The sequence below is a fragment of the Stegostoma tigrinum genome, chromosome 1 (genome assembly GCF_030684315.1).
Source record: "Stegostoma tigrinum isolate sSteTig4 chromosome 1, sSteTig4.hap1, whole genome shotgun sequence".
Lineage (NCBI taxonomy): Eukaryota > Metazoa > Chordata > Chondrichthyes > Orectolobiformes > Stegostomatidae > Stegostoma > Stegostoma tigrinum.
Window position 1 is genome coordinate 82588472 of NC_081354.1, and position 23743 is coordinate 82612214.

The 23743-nt window shown below is 42.5% G+C and overlaps 1 protein-coding gene across 18 annotated transcripts in view; it reads right to left on the reverse strand.

Annotated features, from left to right (window-relative positions):
- Positions 1-23743, reverse strand: part of LOC125458783 (prominin-1-A-like) — a 240952-nt gene that overhangs the window by 71707 nt on the left and 145502 nt on the right. For 15 of the 18 annotated variants that reach the window (XR_009445857.1, XR_009445860.1, XM_059646712.1 and 12 more), the window contains 5 exons: positions 23293-23445; positions 23018-23141; positions 21493-21596; positions 20524-20605; positions 3227-3373 (listed from right to left, as the gene is read on the reverse strand). Coding sequence is in view for 16 of the 18 variants with exons in the window: in XM_059646712.1 (XP_059502695.1) it covers positions 3227-3373; positions 20524-20605; positions 21493-21596; positions 23018-23141; positions 23293-23445 (610 nt within the window). In the remaining 2 variants the exon portion in view is untranslated. The remainder of the gene's footprint in view (positions 1-3226; positions 3374-20523; positions 20606-21492; positions 21597-23017; positions 23142-23292; positions 23446-23743) is intronic. The other 3 variants (XM_059646723.1, XM_059646725.1, XM_059646722.1) reach the window with 1 other exon arrangement.

The window sequence follows — 23743 nt, forward strand, 5'->3', positions numbered from 1 at the left end:
CGCAACACAGGAAATTAGCACACAGAGGCAGCAGGTAATCAGGAAGGCTAATGGAATATAGGCCCTTATTTCCAGGGGATTGGAGCATAAGAGTAGGGAAATCGTATTGCAACTTTACAATATGTCGATGAGTACCGTGAGCAGTTTTGGACTCCATATTTAAGGTATACCATCGTTTCATTGGAGACATTTCAGAGAAGGCTCACAAGGATGAATTCTGAAGAAGGGTCACTGGACCCAAAATGTTAACTCTGCTTTCTCTCTACATATGCTACCAGATCTGCTGAGATTTCCAGCAATTTTTATCACTAAGAAAATTCTTGGTGTGAAGAGATTGTCTTATCACCAAAGGCTAAATAGTTTCAAACTCTATTCACTAAAGTTTACAAGAATGAGAGGTGATTTCATTGAAGTGTACAGGAACCTTAAGAGGCTTGACAGGGTAAATGCTGAAAGATGTTTCTCCTCATGGGACAGTCTAGGACCAGAGGCCTAGTCTCAGATTAAAGAGGTGCCAATTTAAGGCTGAGACGAAGAGGAATTTGTTCTCTCATGGAGTTGAAAGTGTTTGGAATTCCTTGCTACACAGAGCTGTGGGGCTAAGTCCTTGATATATTTAAGGCTGACATAGAGTAGGGGATTCATAGGTTATGGGGAAAACACAGGAAAGTGGACGTGAGGAATGTTGGATCATCCATGATCCTACTGAAAGGTGTGGCAAGCAACAAGGGATGAATGGCCTACTTCTGTTCCTATTTCTTACAGTCTTATGGATATTTTTTACAGGATGGCTGAAGAGCTTTTAAACTTCAATTGGTTAAAATCCAAGGAGAAAATGCCACCAACTTCCTGGAACTTCAGTATGCAGGTGACAATATCAGCTCCATTCTCTTGGAAGAAAATTTTCAAGTCTCGTTTAACACCTTTGACAAAGCATACCAAAGAATTGGTCTCTGCCATTCTCAAGATTCCCAGGGCAAGATCAATGGAGAAATTCTCCCAAAAGTAGAACATTTTCCCGATCTGGGGAGCCTTTTTTCATCCAAAGCTGGCATCAATATGACTATTCAACATTGCACTCAATCTACAAGTGCCCACTTTGGATGCCTAAAGATATTGTGAGATCTGTGCTGACATCAAGAGTCTAGTTTATAAGGCAGTCATCCTTCCAACTCTTCTATATGGCTCCAAAATGTGAACTACTTAGAGATGTCATCCCAAGGGTCTTGAGAAGTTTATCAACACTATTTCAGATGGAGCCTCCACATCAGTTGTGAGAAGAGGAATACTAACATCAATCCTTGAAGAAGCTAACAGCACCAGCTTGAGGCCATGATCATCTGAAATCAACTCTGCTGGACCAGCTATATGCTTAGTATGCCTGAGTTCTGACTGCCAAAGCAAATCTTCTTTGCTCAAGGAGGGTACTTGAAGGAAGACAAAGAAAGTGTTTAGAAGATTTCCTGAATACTTCCCTCAAGAAATACAACATAGGTGTCGACACACGGGAGATCCTCATTCAGAAGAAACTAATTTGGAGAAGCCTCTGGTACAAAGGGACATAATTCTTTGAGAACACCTGTCAGCTTGAGGAAGTACAAAAAAGCAACCAATGAAAGAAATGCCAGCGATCTTAAGGCCAAGGCCCCGAAACACCCGCCAGATGTTTGATTGGAGATGCAGTTCTAGGGTTGGATTCATCAGTCACATGAGGATCCTCAGAATCCATGACCAGGGACATGAAATTTTCTAGGTGGACAATCATATTCATTAGCCAGTGATTGTCAATGACATTGATGCAAAAACATTCCCCCCAGCCATTTCACGAAGATGCAATCAGAAAGAAACCAACAATCAAACAGTATGCATCAACAGTGAAATGTGAACAGAAAGCTTGGTCAAAGAACTAGGTCTTAATCTAGATATATCTGTAGAAAATGACTGCCTGATTACAAATCTAGGTAACACAGAGCTTTATGGAAGAAAGAAAAAGGGCTCAAGGGTAAATCACTGAGGGGCCCCTGAGGTAACAGTGAAGGAAGGAAAGCATTGTTTTTAAATGGGTAGATAAAATTGGAACTAAGCAAAGTGTTGGTAATCAGAGGTGTGTTTTACCACGCTGAAGGCTGCAAAGAGGCTGAGTATCGTGAAGTGGCATAATGCACCTTGTTTACTTTGACAAAGAACTCTATTTGCAACTTTAAGAGCTGGCTATATTTCTTCTGTGACATATCAGGGACACATTTTTGGAGATTCAAACATGGAGAATACTAGAAAAGATGCTTAAGCATTCAGAAGGCAACAAAAGTTTTGATGAAGAAAGTCAGAGATGAGGAAGTAATTTGCAAAGACAGAGGGAACCAGTTACATTAGTACTTTGAGAAAAGCTATTTTAATTCTCATTGTGCTCAAAATCACAATTTTTGAGCAATGAACTTGAATCTGTTAGAATTTTATTTTTTATGTACCTATCTAAATTCCATGCTCCTCCAGATCTGAATTCTATCAAATTGAAATTTAGAGCTAACTATCAAAAGAAAATATTTGTTGAACAATATTTTGAATGAAGGAAACTGATCCAAGTCACGATAAAAGTGCAAGGGGAAATGACTGCCAACCAAAAAGCCAAGAATTTTTTTGGGGGCCATGTGGAACTGAGAAGTTGGTCAAAAAGCAAAATGAGTGGAGGGAACAGAACTTGGGAGCTGTGCAATAAAATAAGCAACACCAAGATGTGGCAAAGAGGTGGCAGATGTATAAGCATCAAAATCAGAAAAATGGAGAATTTGACTTGTTGGGTTACAATAAAATAAGTAGTGCAAGACTATACAGAATGCATACAAAAGATAAGAATATTTATTATATACCAGGAACTATTTTACTGGCGGCGGGGGGGGGGGGGGGGGCAAAGAAAATAATAGTCATTTTTAGCACATAGTTTCCTTCGATTAATCATTTAAATCTTGATTTGCAAGATGAACACATAACTAAACTTGAAATTCTGATCTCATAAAAACTGTTAAAACATCACAATCTAAGAAAAGGAATGGCACAATTAGCTTCAACTATATTTAATTTGAATAATCAGACCAATGGCAATAGGAGAGACGGAGTTGATTATCATTTTAAGAACACGTAATTCAAAGTGCATACAATTCAAATCACATGGCATTTTGCAACTGGTATATTGTCATTACCCAGAAAATTCGGATTGATAAAGTATTACCTCAACGAAGTAGGCAGTAAAATCAATTGTGTCAATGCCACTTTCACCAAAATCATGAAGACTCTTTTTGGCTTCCTCATCCAATATTACTATATTACTTAAATTCACATCAATCTTTGCAAAATTCTCAGTCAGACAAGTTGCACGCTGTAAAATAATCATCAATATAATAAATTTGTACTATTTACATACAAAGTTCGAACTACTAAAATCTCAGAATCACAAAATCAATGTGGGAATATTGGTTTGTTTTTGTCAGAAGTTCACGGAAAAGTAGTTAAATGGGTAGCCCACCAGCTTCCTGCACATCCGCTACTTGATCCCGATGATACTGTAGGGGAGGGGTTTAAAAGCTGTCCAACCTGGAGTCTATTGAAACCCTTAACTGTCCAATTAAGTGGTAGTTAAGGACATCAATACGTATGCACTACAATATTACACCAAGCAGTGGAAGATGGGTGAAATGTTAAAACTAATGTTCTTTCAAAGTTGAAGAAAGAGTGGGAAGCAAGTTTAGTACCACCTTCAGAGAATAGCCTGATACATCCCACTTAAGATCAATACCCTGGCATTATGCCTCCACAAGTGCCCCTCAAAATCTGGGGTAATCTTCTTAAAATGTCAGGAAAGTTTCAAAGCCAGCGTATAGGAAGTCCTGCGAGAGAAGGGACCTAAGTTTAGAGAATGAAACCAGAGTGGTAGAAGTGTCAGTGGGGGAGGATTTCGGTAACAATGGACCTAAGACAGTCAAATTTAAGGTAGTCATGGAAAAGGGTACAGATAGACCAGAAATAAAAGTTCTGAACTGGGCATTTTAAATATAAGACATGACTTGACCAATGCAGACTGAGAACAGTTACTTGGTGGAAAGTCTACATCAGAGCAGTAGTTGGCTTTCAGAATAGAAATAATGACAGTGTATGAGAAACATGTCTCTGTAATGGTGATGGGCGGGCCAAAAAGTCCAGACAAACTTGGAAATTGAGGAATGTATGGGGTTGGATGAGGGAAAAGGGAAGAGGGCTCAAAACACTGGAAAAGTAGAGGCACATAAAAAGTGAACGGGGTTTTTAAAAAGAAAATTACATAAGCAAATAAGCTGTATAAAAAACATTGGTGGGTTAAATAAAGCAAATCCAAAGGCATTTTACAAGTGTATTTAAGGGCAAGAGAATGAGCAAGGGAAGTATAGGGGCCATGAGAAACCAAAATGCTAAGCTGCACATGGAGTTGGAAGACATCAGTGAGATTTTAAATGAGTACTTTGCATCAGTATTCACTTTAGAGAAGGACAATGTAGGTACAGAAAACACAGAATCATAGAGGCAAGATAATAAAGTGTGAAGCTCGATGAACACAGCAGGCCAAGCAGCATCTCAGGAGCACATAAGCTGACGCTTCGGGCCTAGACCCTTCATTAGAGAGGGGGATGGGGTGAGGGTTCTGGAATAAATAGGGAGAGAGGGAGAGGTGGACCGAAGATGGAGAGAAAAGAAGGTAGGTGGAGAGGAGAGTATAGGTGGGGAGGTAGGGAGGGGATAGGTCAGTCCAGGAAGACGGACAGGTCAAGGAGGTGGGATGATGTTAGTAGGTAGGAAATGGAGGTGCGGTTTGAGGTGGGGGGGAAGGGATGGGTGAGAGGAAGAACAGGTTAGGGAGGCAGAGACAGGCTGGACTGGTTTTGGGATGCAGTGGGAGGAGGTGATGAGCTGGACTGGTTGTGTGATGCAGTGGGGGGAGGGGAGGAACTGGGCTGGTTTTGGGATGCGGTGGGGGAAGGGGAGATTTTGAAGCTGGTGAAGTCCACATTGATTCCATTGGGCTGCAGGGTTCCCAAGTGGAATATGAGTTGCTGTTCCTGCAACCTTCGGGTGGCATCATTGTGGCACTGCAGGAGGCCCAGGATGGACATGTCATCTAAAGAATGGGAGGGGAAGTTAAAATAGTTCACGACTAGGAGGTGCAGTTGTTTATTGCGAACCGAGCAGAGGTGTTCTGCAAAGCGGTCCCCAAGCCACGACTTGGTTTCCCCAATGTACAGGAAGCCACACCGGGTACAGTGGATACAGTATACCACATTGGCAGATGTGCAGGTGAACCTCTGCTTAATGTGGAAAGTCATCTTGGGGCCTGGGATGGGGGTGAGGGAGGAGGTGTGGGGGCAAGTGTAGCATTTCCTGTGGTTGCAGGGGAAGGTGCCGGGTGTGGTGGGGTTGGAGGGCAGTGTGGAGCGAACAAGGGAGTCACGGAGAAAGTCGTCTCTCCGGAAGGCAGACAAGGGCGGGGATGGAAAAATGTCCTGGGTGGTGGGGTCGGATTGTAGATGGCGGAAGTGTTGGAGGATGATGCGTTGTATTCAGAAGTTTGTGGGGTGGTGTGTGAGAACGAGGAGGATCCTCTTTGGGCGGTTGTGGCAGGGGCGGGGTGTGAGGGATGTGTTGCGGGAAATGCGGGAGATGCGGTCAAGGTCGTTCTCGACCACTGTGGGGGGAAGTTGCAGTCCATGAAGAACTTGGACATCAGGGATATGCGGGAGTGGAATGCCTCATCTTGGGAGCAGATGCGGCGGAGGCGGAGGAATTGGGAATAGGGGATGGAATTTTTGCAGGAGGGTGGGTGGGAGGAGGTGTATTCTAGGTAGCTGTGGGAGTCGGTGGGCTTGAAATGGACATCAGTTACAAGCTGGTTGCCTGAGATGGAGACTGACAGGTCCAGGACGGTGAGGGACGTGTTGGAGATGGCCCAGGTGAACTTGAGGTTGGGGTGGAAGGTGTTGGTGAAGTGGATGAACTGATCGAGCTCCTCTGGGGAGCAAGAGGCAGCGCCGATACAGCCATCAATTTAACGGAGGAAGAGGTGGGGTTTGGGGCCTGTGTAGGTGCGGAAGAGGGACTGTTCCACGTAACATACAAAGAAGCAGGCATAGCTGGGGCCCATGCGGGTGCCCATGGCCACCCCCTTTGTCTGTAGGAAGTGGGAGGAATCGAAAGAGAAGTTGTTGAGGGTGAGGACGAGTTCGGCTAGGCGGATGTGAGTGTTGGTGGAGGGGGACTGGTCGGGCCTGCGGGACAGGAAGAAGCAGAGGGCCTTGAGGCCATCTGCATGCGGAATCTGCCAATGTGGTATACTGTATCCATTGTACCTGGTGTGGCTTCCTCTACATTGGGGAAACCAAGCGGAGGCTTGGGGACCGCTTTGCAGAACACCTCCGCTCAGTTCGCAATAAACAACTGCACCTCCCAGTCGCAAACCATTACCACTCCCCCTCCCATTCTTTAGATGACATGTCCATCATGGGCCTCCTGCAGTGCCAAAATGATGCCACCCGAAGGTTGCAGGAACGGCAACTCATATTCTGCTTGGGAACCCTGCAGCCCAATGGTATCAATGTGGACTTCACCAGCTTCAAAATCTCCCCTTCCCCCAACGCATCCCAAAACCAGCCCAGTTCATCCCCTTCCCCCACTGCACCACACAACCAGCCCAGCTCATCCCCTCCCCCCACTGCATCCCAAAATCAGTCCAGCCTGTCTCCACTTCCCTAACCTGTTCTTCCTCTCACCCATCCCTTCCTCCCACCTCAAGCCGCACTTCCATTTCCTACCTAGTAACCTCATCCCACCTCCTTGACCTGTCCGTTTTCCCAGGACTGACCTATCCCCTCCCTACCTCCCCACCTACACTCTCCTCTCCACCTATCTTCTTTTCTCTCCATCTTCGGTCCGCCTCCCCCTCTCTCCCTATTTATTCCAGAACCCTCACCCCATCCCCCTCTCTGATGAAGGGTCTAGGCCCGAAGCGTCAGCTTTTGTGCTCCTGAGATGCTGCTTGGCCTGCTGTGTTCATCCAGCTTCACACTTTATTATCTTGGATTCTCCAGCATCTGCAGTTCCCATTATCTCTGAATCATAGAGGCAATTGCCTAATGGTACTATTGCTGGACCATTAATCCAGAAACTCAGTGAACGTTCTGAAAAAGTGGGTTCAAATTCCCCAACAGCAGATGATAAAATTTGAATTAATAAAGAGAGAATCTGAAATTAAGAATTGACTGATGGCTATGAAACCATTGTGTATTGTCAGAAAAATCCACCTGGCTCATTAATGTCTTTCATGGAAGGAAATCTGCCCTCCTCCCTTGGTCTGGCAGACATGTGATTCCAGATCCACAGCAATGTGGGTGACTCTTTAACTGCCTTCTAAAATAGCTCAGCAGCCACTTTGTATTATAGACTTCAATATGAAGGCTCAAGAAAGGTAGAAATGAGATCAAATGTACTATCCAGCATCAATGTAGACACCAAAATAGACAATGGCAGAAACATATCTGTCAACCTGGCAATGTTCTCTTTATTAACAGATGGGGCCTAGTGCCAAAATTGAGACAGCTGTCTCAAAGACTAGTCAAGCAACAGCCTGACATATTCATACTCACAGAATCATATCTTAAAGGCAATGTCCCAACCTTGGATATGCCCTGAACCACTGACAGGCAGAGCCAGCAGAGGAGGCAGCACAGAGGTATATAGTCAAGTCTGTGTTGCCCGCAGAATCATCAACATTAACTTCAGACTCAATGATATCTCTTGGCTTCCAACTAAACATGGTGGGTATTCCCATTCAATTATTTTCCAGCAATTTTTGTCACCAGGATGATCCTTGGTAAGAAAAGGTTGTCTTATCACCAAAGGCTGAACAGTTTGGGATTCTACTCACTGAAGTTTAGAAAAATGAGAGCTGATCTCATTGAAACATATAGTAATCTTAAGGAGCTTGACAGGGCAAGTGCTGAAAGGATGTTTCCCCTTATGGGAGAGTTTAGGGCCAGAGATCATAATCCAAACAACCAGAATGTCCTGTTGACAAGGAAACCTCCTTCTGATTAGCATATATATTCCCTCTGCAGATGAATCATTTTGAACAATACTTGGAGTATGCATTGAGGGTGGCAAGGGCACAAAATGTACTCTGAGTTCAATGTTCACCAAAGAGTGGCTCAGCAGCAACATTACTCATTGAGCTGGTCAGGTTCTAAATGACATAGTTGCTAGATTGTAAAATGTGAGGCTGGATGAACACAGCAGGCCAAGCAGCATCTCAGGAGCACAAAAGCTGACGTTTCGGGCCTAGACCCTTCATCAGAGAGGGGGATGGGGGGAGGGAACTGGAATAAATAGGGAGAGAGGGGGAGGCGGACCGCCCACAATGATGCCACCCGAAGGTTGCAGGAACAGCAACTCATATTCCGCCTGGGAACCCTGCAGCCATATGGTATCAATGTGGACTTCACCAGTTTCAAAATCTCCCCTTCCCCCACTGCATCCCTAAACCAGCCCAGTTCATCCCCTCCCCCCACTGCACCACACAACCAGCCCAGCTCTTCCCCCCCACCCACTGCATCCCAAAACCAGTCCAACCTGTCTCTGCCTCCCTAACCGGTTCTTCCTCTCACCCATCCCTTCCTCCCACCCCCAGCCGCACCCCCAGCTACCTACTAACCTCATCCCACCTCCTTGACCTGTCCGTCTTCCCTGGACTGACCTATCCCCTCCCTACCTCCCCACCTACACCCTCTCCACCTATCTTCTTTGCTCTCCATCTTCGGTCCGCCTCCCCCTCTCTCCCTATTTATTCCAGTTCCCTCCCCCCATCCCCCTCTCTGATGAAGGGTCTAGGCCCGAAACGTCAGCTTTTGTGCTCCTGAGATGCTGCTTGGCCTGCTGTGTTCATCCAGCCTCACATTTTATTATCTTGGAATCTCCAGCATCTGCAGTTCCCATTATCTCTAGTTGCTAGATTGTGTCTGCAGCAGGTGCTGTGGAAACCAACAACAGGGAAAAATATCACTGACCTCATCCTTATCAATCTACCAGCCAGAAATACATCTGTCCGTGACTGTATCAGTAACAATAACCACCACACAATCCTTGTGGTGACAAAGTCCAGCCTTCACATTGAGAATACCCCCAATCGCATTGAATGGCACTATCATAATGCTAAATGGGGAGACTTCAAACAGATCCAGTAACTAATGACTGGCATCCATAAGACACTGTGGGCCATTTACAGCAGCACAATTTTACTCCAGCACAATCCAGCACAAACTCATGGACTGGCCTATTACCATTCAATGATTACCATCAAGCCAGAGGATCGACCCTTGTTCAATGGAGAGTGCAAGAAGGCATGCCTGGCGCAGTGCCTGGTAGGCCTGAAAACGAGGTGTCAACTTGGTAAAGCTACCAAAAAGGACTACTTGCACGCCACATAGCATTGGCAGCATGTGATAGACAGAGCTAAGAGATCCTACAACCAACAGATCAGATCTAAGCTCTGCAGTCGTGCGACATCCAGTTGTGAATAGTGGTGAACAACTAAACACGGGGTGGTACAATGGGTCAGTGGTTAGCACTGCAGCCTCACAGCACCAGGGACCCGGGTTCGGTTCCAGCCTCAGGCGACTGTCTGTGCAGAGTTTGCACATTCTCCCCGTGTCTGCAAGGGTTCCTTCAGGTGCTCCCACAGTCCAAAAATGTGCAGGCTAGGTGGATTTGCCATGCTAAATTGCCTGTAGTATTCAGGGGTGTGTTGGTTATAGGGGAATGAGTCGGGGTGGGATATATCAAGGGGCGGTGTGGACCTATTGGGCCAAAGGGCCTGTTTCCACAATGGAGGGAATCTAATTTAATCACTGGAGGAGGCAGCTCCAGAAATATCCCCATTCTCAATAAAGGAAGGGCCAAACACTTAAGTGCAAAAGATAAGGCTGAAGCACTCACGTAACCTTCAGCCAGAAATGCCAAGTGGATGATCCGTCTCAGCCTCCTTCAGTGGTCCCCAGCACCACAGATACTAACTTTCAACTAATTTGATTCAATCTGCGCAATATCATTAAATGGATACTGCAAAGGCTATAGGCTCTGACATCATTTCAGCAATACTTTTGCAAACTTGTTTTCTACAACTTGCCACTCCCCTAGCCAAGCTGTCCAGTACAACTACAACACTGGAAAATTGACCAGGTGTGTCCCGTACACAAATCCAACCTGACACATCACTGTCCCATCAGTTTACTCTTGATCATCAATAAAGTGATGGAAGGTATCATTAACAGTGCATTAAAGTAGCACCAGCTCAGCAATGAGCTGTTCAGTCATGTCCAATTTGAGTTCCACCAGGCCCACTCAGCTTCTGGCCTCATTACAACCTTGGTTCAAACATAGATAAAAGAGCTGGATTCCAGAGGTAAGGTGAGATGATAGTCCTTGATATAAAGGCTACATTTGACCAGGTGTGGCACCAAGGAGCCCAAGGAAAAATGGAATCAACGGGTATTGGAGAAAATTCTCCATTCTTGTCATATATGAAAATGGCTGTGATTGTTGGATATCAGTCATCTCAGCTCCGGAACATGTCTGCAGTAGTTCCTCAGGGAAGTGTCTATGTTTCACAAATGTCAGAAGTAGGGACGTTTGCCAATGATTTCACAATGTTCAGCATCATTTGTGACTCCTCAGATACTGAAGCAGTCCATGTTCAAATGCAACAAGATCTGAACAATATCCAGGCTTGGGCTAACAAGTGGAAAGTGGCATTCATGCCACACAAATGCCAGGCAATGACAATCTCTCATAAGAGGCAATCTAACCATCATCCCTTGACATTCAATAGTGCTGCCATCACTGAATCCCATACTATCAACATCTTTGACCAGAAACTCAACTGAACTCAGCGCATAAAAAAAACAGCATCTACAAAAACAGGTCAGAAGCTAGGAATATTGCAGCGAGTAACTCACCTCCTGATGCCTCAAAGCCTGTTCACCATCTGCAAGGCACAAGTCAGGATTGTGATGGAATATTCCACACTTGCCTGGATACATGCAGCTCAAGCAATACTCAAGAAGCTTAATGCCATCCAGGACAAAGAATCCCGCTTGATTAGCTCTATATCCACAAGCATCACTCTTTCTACCACTGACATGCAGTAGCAGCAGTGTGTACTATCTACAAGATGCACCTCAAAAATTCATGAAAGATCCTTGGACAACATGTTCCAAATGCACAACCATTTCCATCTCGAAGCACAAGGCCTGCAGATACATGGGAACACTGCGACCTGCAAACTCCCCTCCAAGCCACTCACCATTCTGACTTGGAAATATATTGCCATTTCTTCACTGTCTCTGTGTTAAAATCCTGGAATTACCTCCCTATGGTCACTGTGGGTCAATCCACAGCACGTTGGTTGCAGCAGTTCAAGGTAGCAGCTCACCACAACCTTCACAAGGTCAGCTGGGGATGGGCAATAAAATGCTGGCCAACCATCAATGTCCACATCCCACGAGTGAACAAGAAAATGCAGCAAAGAGGCCAGTTGAGTCTGCACTGGCAAAAAAGTTCTCTGAAGATACACTAGTCCTACGTTCCAGCCTTTAACATACTGAAAATCTTAATTTTTAAATTAAAAAATGGAATATGTTAGATTTTTTTCATTTTTATGTATCTATCTAATTTCCACGCTCCTCCAGATTTGAATTCAATCAAATTAAGATTTAGAACTAACTTTTAAAAGAAAACATTTGTTCAATGTTTAGGAAAGGCAATGGTCTAGTGTTATTATCACTTGACTATTAATCCAGAAACAGATAATTTCTTGGAGACCTGGGTTCAAATTCCTCCATGGCAGCTTGTGGAATTTGAATTCAATAAATTAGAAAGTGAATGCAATAAAAATCAGGGATTAAGAGGCTAATGACGATCATTGTTGATTGTCAGGAAAAACCAACTGGCTCACTAATCTTTTTTAGGAAAGGAAATCTGCCATCCTTACCTGGCTTGCCCAACATGTGACTCTTTACCCACAGCAATGTGATGGACTCTCAACTGCCTATAGGCAATTATGAATGGACAATAAATACTGGTCTGACCAGTAAGGTCCATGTCTCATGGATGAATTTTAAAAATGAATTAAGGAAACTAATCCAAGTCATTCTATTAAATTGCAAGGAATATGAATGCTAACCAAAAAGCAGAAAAATTAAGAAGGGTTAACTGAGAACGAGACTGATGTAATGACATTCAAATGTTCATCTAAATACTTTTTAAAGGTTGAGGTTTCCTGCCTCAATCACCCTTCCAGGCAATGTATTCCAGAGAAGAAGTAACACACTTGAGCAAACTACAGTTGAGAGGGAGGCAGTATTAGCGGCTTATAGTGGGCTTAAAATTGGGTAAAATGTCCAGCCTAGTGAGATATATCCCTGACTGCAGTGGGCAGCAAGGGAGAAGATTGCAAGCTATTAATTTTACAATCCTTGCTGGCCATAGGACAAATGTCAGAGGACTGGAGGACAACAAATGTAGTACCATTATTCAAGAAAGGTGGTGAGGATAAACCAGGAAAATTGTAGTCAAGAGTCTAACATCAGTGATAAGGAAACTTGTGGTAAAATTATGGAAGACAGAATTAATCCCCATAAATAGAGGCAAGGGCTAATCAAGGATAATCTGCATGGTTTTGTCAGGGGGAAATTATATCTGACAAGTTTGAATACGTTTATGAGGAGGTGACTGGACGAATAGATGAGGATATTGCCATTGATATAGTTCATAAGATCTCTTCACAAGGCCTTGCATAGGAGACTGTGAAGAAGGCACAAGACCATTGGATCCAGGGCAAATAGGATCCAAGTACAGCTTAGTTTCAGGAGACAAACAGAAATGTTGAAGGTTCTTTTTGTGACTGGAAGCCTGTGTCCAGTGACATACCATGAATCCAGGATGGTTCGTTGCCTCACTGGTGCCAGGATCAAGAATATTTCTGAGCAGGCACAGGACATCGAGCGGCCAAAGGTCTTGGTACACATTGGTATTAATGACAAAGGTAGCAAGAGAGATAAGGTCCTGCAAAAGGAGTTCAGGAAGTTAGCAAGCTGAAAAGCAGGAACTCTAGGGTTGTAACCTTAGGATTACTCCCTGTACCATAAGCCAGAGAGGCTAGGTATAGGAAGATTGTACAGTTAAATATGTGGTTAACGAGTTCGTATTCCCATGAAAGTGAAAAATAAGGATGGCAACATTCGGGAATCTTGGATGACAAGAAAACTTGTGAGCTTAGTCAAAAAAAAAGGAGGCATACATAAGGCTTAGGGAACCAGAGATGGTTACAGCACTCAAGGAATATAAAGAAAGCAAGAAAGAATTTAAACAAGGAATTAAGAAGCTAAAATTACCTTGGCAAATTACCTTGGGAAATTGTCTTGGCAAACAGAATTAAGGAAAATCACAATGCTTTTTGTACATATATAAGGAGCAAGAGGATAGCTAGGCAAAAGGTAGGTACACTCAAAGACAAAGGAGGAAATTTATGCATGAAGCCAGAGGACATGGGTGAGATCCTTAATGAATAATTTGCATTCATATTCACAAAAGGAGAGAACATGGAGAATGGGGAGTCCAGAGAGGAGTATGTTGACATTCTAGGGCATGGCGATATAAAAAAAACTGTTCGGTGTTTGGAAAAGCTTTAAGGAAGTCAAGTGGGATCAATCCTTGAATATTGAAGGAGGTGAGGGAGCAAATTGCGGGGGCCTTGTATAAAATCTTTGTATCCTCTTTAAGTCAAAGGAGAGGACCCAGAGGACTGGAGAATAGCCAATGTTGTTCCTTTGTTTAAGAAGAGCAACAGGGTTAATCTCGGAAATTACAGACCAGTGAGCCTTACATCAGTAGTGGGGTTATTCCTGGAATGATTTTTGGGGACAGGATTTATTCACATTTTTAAAAATGTGGTCTTATTATCAATGGGCAGGGAGATCATGTATCAAAAACTTAATTGAGTTTTTTTGAGGAAATGAAGAGATGATTGATGAAGGCAGAGCAGTGGATACCATTGATATGAACTTTAGCAAAGCTTTATACAAGCTCCCTCGTGGCAGGCTGATAAAAAAGGTGAAGACACGTGGGATCCACAGTGAATTGGTAAGAAAGAAACTTAAATGTCATTGATGACAGGGAGTAGCAGTTGAAGGGTATTTTTCTGGCTAGAGATCTGTGTATTCTGTGGGAATCAGTGCTGGGATCCCTTTTGTTTATAACATATATACAAATGATTTGGAGGACAATGTAGGTGATGTGCTTAGCAAGTTTGTGGAAGACTATAAAAGTTTGGGGAAACTAAGGACAGACAGGAAGATTACCAAAAGATACAACAGGATACAGATAGAGTAGAGACTTGGGCAGAAAAATGGCAGATGGAATTTATTCCAGGCAAATGCGAGGTCTTGCAAGATCTAATGTAGGAGGAAAGTATACAGTAAATGACAGAGCCCTTGGAAGCTTCAACATATAGCAAGATTTAGGTGTACACAACTTCCTGGAAGTAGCAGTACAACTGGATAAGTTGATCAAGAATGGCTGCTTGCCTTCACTGGTTGGGGCCTAGAATAAAATTGACAAGTCATGTTGCAGCTGTATGGAACTTTAGTTAGGCCACATTTGGAACATTGGGTACAGTTCTGGTCACCACATTACCAGAAGGATGTCAAGGCTTTGGAGAGGCCACAGAAAAGGTTTACCAGGATGTTTTCTGGTTTGGAAACTATTAGTTATGAGGAAAGACTGGACTAATTCAGTTTGTTTTCACTTGAAAGTTGGAGGTTAAGGGGCAACCTGACATAAATCAACTATGAGAGGCATGGTTAATTGGAGTCCTTTTCCCACGGTAGAAACGTCAATTACTAGGGACACAGTATTAAGGTAAAACAGGAAAAATTTAAAGGTGATGTGAAAGGCAAGTTTTTTTTACATAGAGGATGGTAAGTACCTAAAATGCACTGAGAGGAGGTAATAAAAACAGATATAACAGGAATGTTTAAGAGTCATCTTGACAGATGAATAGATAAGGAAGAGAGAGATAGGATCTGCATAGAGACAAGGGTTTTTTTCACTTAGAAAGCATCATGTGTCAATGCAGACTTAGTGGACCAAAGAACGTGTTCCTGTGTTGTACTATTCTTTGACAACATAAAGGAACTGGTCAGATGGACAGTGGCAAATGGAATTTAATCCTGAAAGGAGTGATGTGATGCAATCTGGGAAGACTAACAAGGTAAAGTAGTACCTGATGAATGATAGGACCCTGGGAAGTACAGAAGATCAGAGGGACCTTGGTGTGCATATCCACAGATCCTTGATGGCAAAAGAAGAGATGGATAATGTGGTTAAGAAGATACATGGTATACTTGCCTTTGTTAGTCAACACGTTCAATACAAGACCATGGACTTTATGATGAAGCTGTATAAGCCATTAGGCTACAACTGGTGAACTGTGTGCAGTTCTGCTCGCCACACAATAGGAAGGATTGATTGTTCTGGAGAGGGTGCAGAGGAGATTCACCAGGATGTTACCTGCTCTAAGTTTTTCAGCTGTGAAGAGGGACTGCATAGGCTGAGATTGCTTTCCTTAGAGCCAAGAAGACTGAGGAGAAACCCGATTGAGGTGTACAAAATTATGACTGGTACTGGTAGCAGACATAGGAAGAAATGTTTCCCCTCAGTACAGTTATCAATAACCAACATACACTAAACGTTAGGTCAGGTGGTTTAATGGGGACTTAAGGAAGGATATTTTTCATCCAAAGAGTGGTGAGTATCTGTAAAAATGGTAGAGGCAGAAACCATCATAACATTTAAGAAGTATTTAGATGATCTCTTGAAACTCCACAGCTCATGATGCTACAGGCCAAGTACATAAGAACTAGGAGCAGGAGTAGGCCACCTGGCCTCTCAAGCCCACTCTGCCATTCAACAAGATCATGGCTGATATTTTTGTCGACTCAGAGCCACTTACCCACGCTGTCACTGTATCCCTTAATTCCTTTATTGTTCAAAAAAAACTACCTTAGCTTTAAAAACGTTTACTGAAGTAGCATCAACTACTTCACTGGGCAAGGAATTCCAAAGATTAACAACCCTTTGGGTGAAGAATTTCCTTCTCAATTGAGTCCTAAATCTGCTGCCTCTAATTTTGAGGCTATGCCCTCTTGTCCTAGCTTCACCTGCCAGTGGAAATACCCTCTCTATTTCTGTCTTATCTATTCCCCTCATAATTTTATATGTTTCTGTAAGATCCGCCCTCACTCCCCCCTCAATGAATATAATCCCAATCTACTCAGTCTCTCCTCATAAGCCAACCCCTCAACTCTGAAAACAACCAGTGAACCTCCTCTGCACCTCCTCCAGTGCCAGTACTGCCTTTCTCAAGTAAGGAGTCAAAACTGCACACTGTACTCCAGGTGTGACCTCACCTTCACCTTGTACAGCTGCAACATAACCTCTCTCAATCCCTTTAGCAATCCTTTAAACGCAATCTGTTTAGCAATGAAGGTCAAAATTCCATTTGCCTTCCTAATTACTTGCTGTACCTGCAGAACAACCTTGTGTGATTCCTGCATAAGGACACCCAGGTCCCTCCATATAGCAACAGGTTGCAACTTTTTACCATTCAAGTAATAATCCTATTTACTATTACTCCTAATAAAATATATGACTTCACATCTATTTACGTTGTATTCCACCTGCAAGACCTTTGTTCACTCACTCAATGCATCTATGTTCATCTGTAAAGTTTCACAGTCCTCTGCATACTTTGCTCTGCCACTCACCTTAGTGTCATCTGCACACTTTGACGACCTACATGTGGTCCCCAACTCAAAATCATCTATATAGATTGCAAATAATTGCGGTCCCAACACCGATCCCTGAGGCACACCACTAGTCACTGATTGCCAGCCAGAATAGCACTCAATTATCCTCACTCTTTGCTTCCTGTTAATCAACCAATCCTCTATCCATGCTAATACTTTACCCCTAACGCCACGCATTCCTTTCTTGTGCAGCAGCCTCTTATGCAGCACTTTGTCGAAGGCCTTTTGGAAATCTAGGTACACCACATCCACTGGATCCCCATTGTCCAATTTGCTCATAATGTCTTCATAGAATTCCAAAGCATTTGTCAAGCATGACCTTCCCTTCATGAACCCATGCTGCGTCTGCCCAACGGGACAATTTCTAACAAGATGCCTTGCTATGTCTTCCTTGATAACAGGCTCAAGCATCTTCTCCACTACAGAGGTTAAGCTAACCAATCTATAATTCTCCATCTTTTGTCTACCTTCCTTTTTAAACAGTGGCATCACATTTGCTGTTTTCCAATATGCAGGGACTGCCCCAGAGTCCAGCGAATTTTGGAAAATTACCACCAGTGCACCTGCTATTTCTCCCGCCATCTCTTAGTACCCTGGGATGCATTCCATCAGGGCCAGGAGACTTATCAATCCTTAGCTCCATTAGCTTGCCCAACACTACCTCTTCTGTAATAATGATTGTTTCCAGGTCCTCACCTACCTTCGTCTCTTTGTCAATTACTGGCATGTTATTAGTGTCCTCCACTGTGAAAACTGATACAAAATACTTGTTCAATGTCTCAGTCATTTCATAACATCCTATAACTAAATTCCTCCTCTCGTCCTCTAAAGGCCCAACGTTTGCTTTAGCCACTCTTTTTCATTTTATATATTTATAGAAACTTTTGCTATCTGTCTTTATATTCCATGCCAGTTTTTTTCTCATGTTCTATCTTACCTTTCTTTATAACTCTTTTTGTGGCTTTCTGTCGACCTTTAAAGTTTTCCCAATCTTCTGGTTACATGCTGGTTTTGGCCACTTTGTACGCCTTCTCTTTCAATTTGATAGCCTCCCTTATTTCCTTAGACACCCATGGCAGATTACCCCTTTTCTTACAGTCCTTCCTTTTCACTGGAATATACTTTTGCTGAGCACTTTGAAAAATTGCTTTGAAAGTCCTCATCTGTTCGTCAACTGTCCCACCATAAAATCTTTGCTTCCAGTCTACTTTAGCCAAGTCCTCACTCATTCTATTGCAGTCCCCTTTGTTCAAGCATAGGACTCTGGTACTGGATTTTATCTTCACACTTTCTGTCTGTATTCTAAATTCAACGATACTGTGATCACTCCTTCCAATAACTATGAGGTCATTCATTATTCCTGTCTCATTATACAGGTCCAGATCTAGGAAAGCTTGCTCCCTCGTTGGTTCCATTACATACTGTTCAAGAAGTCCTGGAAAATAGGACGAGACCAGATTGTTGCTTGTAAGCTGCACTGACATAAAGGGCTAAAGAGCTGACTTCTGATATTTAAAAACAATGGCTAATACTATAAAGTATGAATTAAAAAGGTGGCTTAAAATACACAAGGGCAAAAGGCAACTGCAACTCTGAAAGTCCCATAAATGATTGGGAAGTCAATCACAGGGTGAGCAATCAGAGAAAAACTACCCTGTTCTGGAATTTTCAGAATTTCTGAGAAACTGTGCCACCAGAGGCCGATTCTCTCTCACGATTACTGTTGATTATGAACAAGCCTTCTCATAGAATCCCTATAGTGTGGAAACAGGCTGTTTGGCCCACAAATCCATACCAACCCTTGGAGCATCCCACCCAGACCCATCCTCCTATTACCCACCTAAGCTACATATCCATGAACACTATGGGCAATTTAGCATTGCCAAGCCACCTAGCCTGCACATCTTTGGACTGTGGGAGGAAACCGGAGCACCGGGAAGAAACTGACACAGACATGGGGAGAATGTGCAAACTCCACACAAACAGTCGCCTGATGGTGGAATTGAACCTGGGTCCGAGACACTGTGAGGCAGCAGTGCTAACCACTGAGCCACCATGCTGCCCCTGAACCAATGAATCTGCAGCAAATACAGAAGAAAAGCAGCATGTGATCAAAGTAGCATAGAGAGGGTCAGTGCTGCAACTAAGTGTAGCACCAAGTGTACTGGATTGTGAGCTTGCACGGCTGTGGCTTGGGGACTGTGACCAGCAGGAGTGGGGTAGCAGCAAGCTTAGGGATTGCAAAGAATAGAGGAGTCATACAGGGGAGCAAAAGACTGCAAGTGGTGCTAGACAGGGTGATATAAACATGATAGCAAAACTATGCTGATAATCAAGTCCCACTCCCCCATCAGCCTTTGACACAGTATAAGTGCAATTTAGGCAGTTCCACATTGCACTACAAATGAGTAGATAGAACACAGGTCACACCAGCATCAGGCTGAGCAGAAGCTATATCACATCAATCAGTTTGATCATAAACCATCTCTTCAGCTATTTGAGAATAACTGCTCAGAGGGGAAGTACACAGTTGCAGGTGGAAGGAGGAGAGATGCTATGAGCCAACATGCAGAGAAGCAGCAATGTCCAATATCTGAATACCACTGGTTCAGAGGGCTCAGGTTCGCACAGCGGGTCATGACTGATATCTGCAACTCCTGGAACAAGACCTCCTTCCCAATTAACAATTGAACATCTATTTCCATAGTTCATAAGCTACTAGAAGGCCACCTTCTGGGTTTATGCCCCTTGCAAAGTTGCATGCTCTAATCTCTTTCAAGTCGTACTTATAATGAGATGTGTAGAGGTGTGGGGATAATGGAAATGACAACATTTATGGAGTGTGATTATAAGACAAGGCTGTGGGAGGACCAGAGACCTAAGCTGAGTGGGAATTTTGGCTGTTCAGATGATCTTGTGAGGTACGTGCAGGGAAAAGAAAGAATACAATTTCAAGGCACATTGGTTGACGGTGCATTATGCAGGAGAATGCTGGGTCACTCAGAGAGTGGATCTTGCCACCCTGTACTGTTATACCACTCAATTTCCAGTACGTACTGAGATCATGGATCCGTTATGTGCACTGTCTCTCATCTGGAGGCGCCAAATTTCTGCTACTGATTTTCTCAACCACATTTATTCATGTCTAATTGTACGTAGAACTTCTCCCTCTTTCATTGATCCATTAGAGAGCTGGCCTCACTGACAATCCTCAGATCCCACAATGGACCACCAAATAAAACTGAAAGACCAGAGGCGGAGGTGGGAGGGAATCTGGTGTGGTAGTAACCTAACCCAAGTTTCCTTTCCATTCCTACAGTTGCTTCAGCCTGAAAAATCAAAGTGCTCCTAAACTCTTGCAACCTAACTTATAGTCCCTTTAACCTGAAATTCTTCTCCCTTTACAGGACAGGCACACTATCCCACCTGCCCCTCCCAAATTCTTGGGAAGCCTGATTGTGGAAGGAGCCCATGAGAAAATCAAATTCCTCATCCAAGAATAGGCCTGTGTTCCATAGGAATTAAGTGGATGAGACTTCACCCATCTTTAAATATTCTGTTTAGAGTGGAGAACAATGCTTTTACTTACCCCACTGAGATTTACACGATCTATGTTAAATAAATGTTGCAGCTGCAAAGCTGAATATATTCCTTCATTTTTGCGGCATTTGCTGTTTAAAATTAAATTGAAAACTGTTTAGTGCTGATACTTCATGCCTGTTATACCTATTATATGCACAAAATGGATCTTGGAGAGTAAAGGCCATAACTCTTAAAGTGCATAATGCTGTACTTGGACATTTCCACAATGCCTTACTATCTTAAAAGAGTGTTAAACAAATATTCCTATTTAAAGATCATGCAAACTTGAATGAGTAAAATAAATACAGAATTAAAAATGAGAAAAACCCTTGGTATTGTCTTTCCAAAAAAAAACTTGGAAAAAGAACACTAAACGAACCGTTGGATGCAATTGGTTAATTCTGTTCACGAATAAGTAGTTACATTCAGTGCCAAATTATGAGTTTTTCATACCTTCAGTATGAGAAAATATCCCACCTGTGACGCTCTTAGGCACAATCCCCAAAAAGTTGAAAGACCCCAGAAAAATATTGCAGAAGACATTGATGTCTTTGCGTAGTAATTTGTGTGATTCTATGCTAACTGTGCTATCAATGGCTTTGTCAGTCTTTAGGTATCAGTAAACTTGACGTGATAAAGACAGCCACGGCAAATCGCTTCAGAATCTCTTATAACTTAATTAGGGTAGTTGGGAGGAAACAATACTCAGGGCATGCACTCTCTACATTGTTTGGTGCTCAATACCTAACTGTGAGATACTGTGCCAAGACAGGATTGGGAATGGTTGTGTTATATCCTATTACTAAGTAACCTATCAAAACATATTGTCCAAGTTCACAAGTGATGACCAATCGCATAGCAAGCTTAAATTCCTGCTCCAGCCAAGTCTTTCATCTATTAGAGAGAAGGTAGCAAGGAGATAAAGCAGAACAGTGTTTTCTCAGAAACAAAGTAGCAATAGACTTTACTATCTTACCTGTATACACTTTGAAAAGTGAGATTTATGTTGTGCTCAGAAAACAGAAATCCAGAAAGGAAATGTTTCCAATGTGAGTTTAACAAATAAGGAGTGTCCAGAACCTGAAAAGTGCGAAAAAAACATATTTGAAGACAAACAGCAGAACAACGATATTCCAAATATCAGAAAAAGTGCAGTTCACCATTGATAAAATTCTAGGCTCAAAATTTTTAGGAATATAAACATAATCATTGAAAACAAAAAAGAAATAACACTGCCAATAAAGCAGCCTTTCTCAAATAAAATTCTATGTTCATTGAGAAATTTTTAGGATGATTTTTTAACAACTTGTACAATATAAAAATTGGAAATGGAGTCAATGCCATAATACTTCATCAATACAAAAGTTTCATCCCATGTCATGTTAAATCTTATTTAATCTGAACTTATAGTTCAATACTAGGAACCATTTGTATTTATTTATGCACCGCCTTTATCATTATAAAACATTCCAAGGTGGTTCACAAGAGCAACTATTAGACATCTGACACACAAGGCTTCTTTTACAGCCAGGCCCAAATCACCACAATGTTTGAAAGCAGAGAGAGAACTGAAAACAAAACATTTCACCTGCCGACTGCTTATCCATCCGCCTTCAGCATATCTTCACTTTTAATTGGGGGCTGGTAGAGGTTGGGTGGCTTGCCCAACCTTGTTTTACTGAAGTCCTTACGTGGCATTTAAGAGTTTCGTTCCATTCCCACCACTGTTGTTTATGGCAGGAACAAATCTACACCATGCAAGGAACCTGGCAGCTTTTCCTGGGTATTTTAAGTTTATGGAATAGTGTTTGAGGTGATGGGGAGGAATCTTCTTTGGATGTCAGCTGAGCCCATCTGAGGCACTCACTTAGCTCAAAGCCAAAAACCTCTCTTTACGTTCGCAAACCCAGCTCTTCACCCACATGATGAACCTGTCACTGTACTCACTGATACAATGGACTAAGACTGGCCTTCATGATCTTTTCTCCTTCAGATACTCTGGTTTTAAAATCATTCTGGCCTCCTTAACCTCTTCTCCTTTAGATTTAGCCTGCAGTAGCTGCTACAACCATTCATTACTGGAACTAGAGAGCTGTCAGCCGATTCAATTGGCTGACAGCTCTCCAAGACAGGACCTCCTCTCCAGATAAAAGTGGAAGTTTCACCCTGTGCCAATTAACATTTCATCCAGCATTAAATAGATGTGAAGCAGCCAGATCTTTTGTGGATGAGCTCCGAACTGCCATTTTTAGCTGGGGCAAGGAGTTAAGGGGAATGTGATGCCTTGTTAATTCAGCTCAAATAACATTTGGGATGGTGAACAAAAGAATGGTTAAACATTTTAAAACTAGCTTTAATGACTCCTTACAGGAGGAGACAGCAGTAAAGAAATCGGTGAGGTACAGAGATTATAAGGTCCAACTTTGCACTTTTCAATCAAAACTAAATAGCAACAGTGAATATAACCAGAAATACAAAATTGAAACAAAACACTACTTTACCTTGAATAAACTCTTGTCTTTTAAAGACTGGCAAACAAGTTTTTCAATATTTCCACCTGCAATGAAGGTCACCAAAACTACTAGCATCATAAGCCAGGAAAAGATGAAGCTGATTCCAACTCCACTAAAAAAAATGGCAGATAATTTTTTTTAAAATGTTGGTATAATTTGAAACTTAACATTATAATTAAAATATTTTTCTCTAAATGTTGCACGTTACATACAACTAAGTGACATCAGTATTTGAATTTTGTCATAATATTACAAGTTCTTACGCTAAAAGAAGGTTGCCTCCTGTATTTGATACACAGCCTCTTGTAGTTGGAGAAGCATGCTTGTCAAAGCCACATGTTCCACAAAGCAAACCAAGATAATTGAAGGCAAGGATAAGAATCACAGCACAGCAGAGTGCAACACCAGCAAGCCATCTATAAAACAACACATGCCAAAGTCAATTGCATTTTTAGTAGGTACAGAAATAGGCTTTCCTTATGCAATGTACAGTTTTAAGTCTTACAGAGAATGGTGCAGATCATATAGTGAAACAATAAGTGAATTCTGCTCCTCAGTTAATTTGTCTCATTCAAACCCCTTGATACTGTAACATTGTACACATAATTCCAAAACCATTTGGAAACATTTATGATGTATAAAACAGTTTGCATATAAATACATTTAAACTATTTTAAAAAAATATTGTCAATGTTGTATGCATAGAATGGATAT